The following is a 7573-nucleotide window of genomic DNA, read 5'->3' on the forward strand; positions in this document are numbered from 1 at the left end:
TATATACGATTTAATAAATATATGACCGAATAACCCATCTATAATTTTCGGATATTTCGCAACCGAATCCGAATACCTTGATTTCGGGTTTGTTTTTTTAATTGACCCGACTCGGAAATAGTTTTGTACTTTCTCTTTTACTAATATAGAGATTGAACCCATATAACTTTTGATCCTAACTATCATATTCATGAGAAAACATAACTTGCTATAGTACCAAAGTAAACCGATTGACATAACCATTTGGCAACATATCAAACCGGTTAACAAAAACCCAAAATTCATCCTCATGATCTTGAGTAAAAGGGAGATGTTAACTTTTCGTTGTGAATCAGTGAATCCTGCTTAACCAAAATTATGCAAGACAAGACCAAAAGACATAAGATCGGTCCAAAACGGTTTAATTTAACCGGAGACTGGACTCCTCATCATCAGCATCGTTGATCAGTTTGTACTTCGTAGTATGCATTTGTAAACTAAGCTAGAACAAAAAAGGTTGCAGCAGATTAGTCGCCACTGCTACTATCCAAAAGATCTACAAGAGTAATCTTTCCATTGCTGCATCGGTCGAGTTTGTCAAACTGTTTGGAGATTGGAATAATGTCCTTATCGGTTATCTTCTCCATCTCCTTCAGTTTGTATATCACATACTCTGCTTTACTGGCAAACACACAAAAACAAGCAGAAGATATCTCAGCTTTGAGCTTGCAAGCAAAGCAGTTTACATGTATCAAAACCAATGTGACGAAGTCTCTTCTTTAGATAAAGCTGAAAACATCATAATCTCTAGGTGATCACAATGACAATAGAACAATGCTTTGACATCACATGTTCACAGATCTTCAACTCAGCATAAGAACTTAAAACTATGTTCTTGCATGAAAAGTTCCAAGCCAAAAAGAGCAGAAGATGCATTAAATTCGGAATCTAACACCTTCAAGAATCTAATGAACTAATGAGCAAAGAGTGCTTTTGTTTTCAAAGATACTCTACGCAAACGAAAATGGAAAGACTAATACCAACACTAACCTAAGATGTCACAAGTGGATAATTTTACACAAAACTAAGGATCACACAGTTAATTCGGAAGCCAGTTTAAGATTCACAAAACCTTAAAAGAGTGTGTCAGAGGACATAAAACGAATAGGGAAATGAGTCAAATACCTCACACAGCCATTGTTATCAATATCAGCAGCAAAAAACTGAGAGACAGACATTGTCTCACAAAGCACTTTCTTAGCCCGTTCCCTATTCCTCTTATCCACTCTCGCTTCAGCCAAGTACAAGAAAGCCCGAGCCACAGCTAATGTAGACACAAGCAGCCATATCGCAGCGAAAAGCCTACCGGGCAATGTCTTAAACGCCCTATCTCCATACCCAACAGTAGTAACCGACATAACTGACAGATAAAACGAATCCAACCACCCAATGTTCTCAATGAAATGCATAATCCCGACACCAACAGCAATGCATAAAACCACAACACCTAACGCCAAAGCCACTTTCAACCTAATCCTCATCCTCCCTTTCTTAACATCGATTATATAAGACCTCCTCTTCTCTGGCTCGTCTCTCCGCTGAGCAGAGTTTAACATATAGCTCTCTTGAAGGTCAAGAACATAAGAGACCATCCCACTAAGCAATATATCAATGAAACCAAACCCAACAAGCACAAACATGATAGAGAACAGCTTAGTAACCACACTATTCGGAGTGATGTCACCATAACCAATCGTGCACATCGTAACGATACAAAAGTACAACCCATCAACTACAGGATGGGTTTGATTCACAACGTAATGATCACGGTTAAGCCAATAGATAAGCACACCTAAGGAGAGATACACAACGAGAAGAGCAAAAGCTTGTCTTACAACAGATCGTGACGCCTCAGTGAGATCTTTCTGACGAATTGGGTGATGCACATCGTTGATTACAGCCATCGCTGGTGCGGTTTTAGAACGGTGAAGTGGATGGCCACCGTGAGAATGATTCGAGTATCCATCGGAAACCCATGGCTCCGGTTGTGGTGGTGGTGTTGATGGTGGGAGGAGAGGCTCTAGGGTTGTGGAATCGGTGAAAGGGTTAACGGCGGCGGAAGAAGAAGATGGTGAGGGTTGTTTCTGAGAGATGGAATCGATGAATTGAGAAGACGAATCACGCGGCGAACGTGAGAAGGGTCCGAAGATTAAACGGTCTTTGAACTCCGACGGTGTCATCGGCATCGGAATCGCGACTTCGTTGTCTTCAGGTAATGGAAACAGAAGCTGTGAAGGTCTTTTCATTCTCGGACTCATCATGTATTGAAGTAATGGGTCAGTCCCGTCGTTAGCCATCTCGCCGGAAAACACTAAACCGGAAAAATTCGATTTTTTTTTTGGTTTGATCAGAAGTCGAAACTTGTAGGGCTTGAAGAGGTAAGAAGTGGGACGTGAAACGTGGGGAAAAGGAAGAAACTTTTTATCTCTCTCTCTCTTTCTCACAAGGATCGAAGTAAGAAGAAGCAGAAATGGCGCTTTCTTTCCTCCTTGTGGCTGTTAACATTTTAAGAGAGAAATTTGTGTTTTTTTTTTTTTTAATTCATTATTACATTAAATATGATTAGCATAATTATTATGGTGTTATTACTGGAAAATGAAGAATCTTCTTAGTAATATAATCAGATCAATTTCTATTGTATATTGATGATGACTAAGATGCACCAAATACACATGTTGAGTTGATATTTGAGTTTGTTTTCTTGTGACTATTTTTGAAAAAGAATGCCCTTATTAAGTCGAAATTGAATTTGAGTCCTTATATTATTCTTGACTTTACTCTGACTTACTCTAACTTTTTTAATCTAAGACTATGTTAATCTTTTTTCCAACAGTTGAGCAACATTTTAAAACTCTTAAGAATTACACATATTCTTTGTGTTAATTCTTAATTTATGTGAGCTTGATTACTAGTAAATAAGTAACTTTTAACCGTAATAGTTATTTATAAAAAAATTAGAAAAAATTAAAAACAATACTATGATTTTTTGGTCAATAACTCAATTAATCAGATGGTTCAAATAATTAAATTAACGGAGTATTATTTATATTTAAAATAAAATGTGATTGTATACGAATATTGCGTGTCAAATTATCATTTTTTATATTTATTTGTTTGAAAATAAAAATTAAGAAAATATAAGTAAAACTCCAAATTTTTACTATTTACTAATTATCCCATGTTTTGTGGATTTTTTTTTTGTAAAGAAAAGTTATGTTTTACTCTTTTTTTTTGTAAAGATTTAATGTAAATTTTAATATAATGGTTTGTATTGTTAGTTCTCTATATAACTATATGAGTTGACTAACAAGTAATTAAATTTTATTCCTAACATTTTGTGTATAGGTTTTTGAAGGATAAAATTAGCCCCATGTACATACTCTCTTTGTTTAATGTATGAGCCATGTGATGTGAGGCGGCAGGCTGGGGAAGATATGTTAAATTTAAAATGAAGGGGTCAAACTGTAAATTTTGAATTCCATTAAACACTTGGGCCGAATTAAAACAATTCTGTCAACTATGTTTGACAAAACAGCACGACGTCTCTCTTATATTGAACACTAAAATGTAAAAAAGACGAGAATGTTTCTGAGCTGAAGGAAGAAGATAAAACGGCGAGATGTGTCGTCTTTTCAATAAATCTCACATGACGTGGTTTCCGAGATTAGATAAGTACAGCTCTATTAACTAATCCTATTAAATATGTGTAGACTAGTAGTCTAGTACCAAATAAATAACACATGATTAGTCTTCTTGTCTTCATTCATAATTTCTTTTGTCTTCATTCATAATTTTTTTTTCCATCCAAACGATACTAATTTAATTTTCATTCATGATTAGTGGTCTTGTCTTCATTCATAGACATATTTTATTTTTCTCAAAAAAATCGCATAATTGTATATTTCTTCCGTTATAGTAAAATTTGTTAAATCTTATCATATAAAGTTGAGTTTTGAAAGTTAGTCATTAACAAGATTTTGACATGTGTCAAGTTATCAATTTTAGATTTTGACATGTGTAAATATTTAATAGAAAGAATTTGATTACAAAAAAAAAAATTTTGTTTTTAAAAATATTAATAAAGTAAATATATAATTATAAAAAATTTCGGAATTTAGAAAAAAACAAAGATTTTAAAATAATTATAAGGAGATTATATATATATATATGTATTTCATAAAATTCGAAATTAGAATATAATTGACTTATTTTTAATTTTAATGATTAATTATTAAAAAATAGGAAAAAAGGATTAAGAAAAATAGACTTTTAATTATTTCTTCTAAATTTTGTACTCACTTCTATATATTCAAAGAACACCTCATATTTAAATAATTTATTCAAAAACATTGGTTTCAACTTTTTTTAATTGGGAATATACTTTAATGGGAAGGTAATTTTTTCTTATTTTCTTAAACCAAATTTTTTTACTACTTTCTCCTATTTCAGTTGGAGGTAGGTAAGATTAATATGTTGACAAAAAAAAAAGATTAATATATGAGTCTTCTTTTTTAATACTGTATTTTAAAATTTATCGTAGTATTTTTAGATTGTTTTAATTTGTATTTTAATCTTTGAATGATTTGGGATTCATATATTAGCATGCTTATAATTTTCTATTGTTTCTTTAATTATGCCAAATTATTTTTTTTTCAATTTCTCAACCTTGATTGGTTGGTCATAAACCTTTTTTTTTTTTGCAAACATAATTGTTACCATTATTCATTCAATCCCAAAGAGAGATAACGAATAGAAGCTCATCAACCTAATGAATTAATAAAATAGGCTAATCAAACACAAGCATACAACAAACATAGATAGATAGATTGGAAAAAAATAAATCGTTGTTGATAGATCCATAGGAGCTCAAAGACTCTGACACCCTCGTTTGTGGAAATGTTTAAAAGAATTGATTTAGCCACATACGTCACCATAATGCACTTATTTTTTCAGTCAAGGGTCTTGAGAGAACTTCATGATGGGTGACCTTTCTGGAAGTGATTGTCGAAATTGTGGGAGTGAGGACAAAGCACAAAAAAATATCATTTGTTGATTTGTAAGGTCTGTAATCAAGTTTTTAGACTTCCATACGTAACAAAACGACTATCGAATATGGGTTGGTCCACAAGCCGAAAATAGATGTAGGGCCCATGGACTGAGAGTAGACATGGACTCACTAAACAATGTGGCGGTTGAAGCGTTACAGATATAGAGGCTACATCATGATGTGTCAAAGACACTTCCACGAATACATTGAGAAATCTAGCATTAGTTACTATCAAAAGATTTTGTGACGATTGAAAAAGGTTTTGATGTTTATTGGTTGTCGAAGCAATCTATTTTGAGATAGCAAAAAGACGTGAACATTTTCTCTCTACACAGGATGAGGGCAGAGCCGAGGTTCTCTCTATGCTGGAGAAGGTTGGACACAAGGTTATCTACCCAACAGAGGAAGGTGGAGGAGGTTGGATGCAAGGTTATCTCTCCAAGTGAGGAAGAAGGAGCCAAGGTTCTCTCCATGATGGAGGAAGTTAGACGCAAGGTTCTCTCCATAAGAGATGAGGGCGGAGGCGAGATTTTTTCCATGGCGGTCATACATTACTGTGATGATACATCATTGATTAGTATATTATGTTATCTATAAACACATTAAGACAACTATTTTACTTTCACTTTGGCATAGTTACTATCACGAATACATTGGAAAATTTAACATTACTTACTATCAAAATATTTTTTTGTGAAGTTAGAAAATTGTTTTTACTTTCATTGGTTGTCGGAACAAGCCATTTTGAGATAGAAAAAAGACGTGAACATATATTCTCCACATAGGAGGAGGGCAGAGCCGAGGTTCTCCCTATGGCAGAGAAGGTTGGACACAAAGTTATCTCCGCAAGGGAGGAAGGTGGAGGAGATTGGACGTAAAGTTATCTTTCTAAGGGAGAAAGGCGGAGCCAAAGTTCTCTCCATGGTGGAGGAGGTTTGGACGCAAGGTTCTCTCCATACGGGATGAAGGCGGAGCCGATGTTTTCTCCATGGGTCATACATTATTGTGATGATACATCATTGATTAGTATATTATGTAATATTCTTTTATTCAAATTGTTTTTGGAGCCAACAATTTTAGTAATTAAAAAAGTATGCAGAAGTGAAAGTAATATACTTGGCTTAATGTGTTTATATAGACAGTTTCTACATGGTGATAAAAAATATTTTTGTAACAGACAAGAGTACATTTAGATATAAAAAATATACTTTTAATAGTAACATACATAAAATATTTGTAAATGGATATAAATCAGTGTATTTTAACAAAATAAAATTTATATATAACATACAACAATTTTTTTAATAAATTTAATTTAATTTATAAAACTTTAAATCCGCACATCAGGCGGGTCCTCATCTAGTGATTAGTATTAATTCGTATATACTTGATTAAAAAATCGGTTTATTCTTATTTTTTTAATAAATTGAATAATAAAACAATCATCTAATATTTCAACAAGTAAAATAAGAATATTTGTGAATACAACAAAAATATAAATATTTGTTTTTGTCAGTATTTAGTTTTAAAGGACAGACTTAATCTGAAACATAAATAATATTATTGATACACAACTTGTTTAGTATTAGTATAATAGAGCATTATCACACACTGAAAATGTGTGTATATTAATCTTATTTCTCTGTTTCCAAGTTTTTATTTTGTCTATTTCTCTCCTACCTAAAATTATAGGGAATGTTTTATAAACAAGTTGGGGGTAGATGTGTGTATTAGATGCCACTAATTCGGGAGATAATGATGTCAAGGTAATATATATGTGAAAACTCATATCACTGACTTACTAACATATGAATGTGAAACATCAATACTTAAGCATCAAAGAAACAAAAAAGTACCAAACAACAAATCAACTATGATAATCGTATTAACATATTTGAGTATTTGCATCGACTATGATAATCGTATTAACATATTTGACTCTATTCTGATCATTCTTAAATCCGCAGCTGACCCCGGTTTGGGTTTAAAAACACTGCTCTAATGTGAAGTTTTAAGTCTGATATTGAAGGGTATGTAAGACTTAAGAGTTAAATAGTAAGAAACAGACACAAAAGAAGACAAACAGAGTCTTTTTTTAGTAATACAAGAAGGTTAGCAAGTAAACAAGCCAGCCACTGAATGTCTCTCACAAAACCCCTCGTTAGACCTTACCCCAAACCACAAACACACACACACAACACATTGCCATTTTCACAACTAGGAATCATCCCATCGCTGCTCAGGAATGAGTAATGGAAATAAGGGGAAAGAGGGGTTTGATTGATTTACTTTTTCATCAGTAGTTGTTGGGCCATAACTGTTGCTGGGCCTGTTTAGACGCGTCTCTAGCGTTTTGTTGTTGTTGGTGTTGGTGATGGAGATGGTCTAATGACATTGCACCTTGTGAATGGTAAGGACTGACATAGCCATGTCCTCCAAAATGCTGTTGTTGCTGTTGAGACGGCTGCTGTTGCTGCTGCTGCAGTT

At 33.4% G+C, this 7573-nt stretch overlaps 2 protein-coding genes across 2 annotated transcripts in view; both read right to left on the reverse strand.

Annotated features, from left to right (window-relative positions):
* LOC104718510 (two-pore potassium channel 3) lies at positions 296-2579 on the reverse strand. Its single transcript, XM_010436266.2, has 2 exons — positions 1165-2579; positions 296-660 (listed from the first exon to the last, which is right to left on the reverse strand). The coding sequence occupies exons 1-2, from the start codon at positions 2334-2336 to the stop codon at positions 507-509; spliced, it is 1326 nt and encodes a 441-aa protein (XP_010434568.1). The 5' UTR covers positions 2337-2579; the 3' UTR covers positions 296-506.
* The window catches only part of LOC104718511 (GBF-interacting protein 1-like), a 5425-nt gene continuing 4937 nt past the window's right edge, over positions 7086-7573 (reverse strand). The window contains exon 10 of the mRNA XM_010436268.1: positions 7086-7519. Within this exon, the coding sequence (XP_010434570.1) occupies positions 7383-7519 (137 nt within the window). The 3' untranslated portion in view covers positions 7086-7382. The remainder of the gene's footprint in view (positions 7520-7573) is intronic.

Source organism: Camelina sativa, chromosome 10 (assembly GCF_000633955.1).
Source record: "Camelina sativa cultivar DH55 chromosome 10, Cs, whole genome shotgun sequence".
NCBI classification, from domain to species: Eukaryota; Viridiplantae; Streptophyta; class Magnoliopsida; order Brassicales; family Brassicaceae; genus Camelina; species Camelina sativa.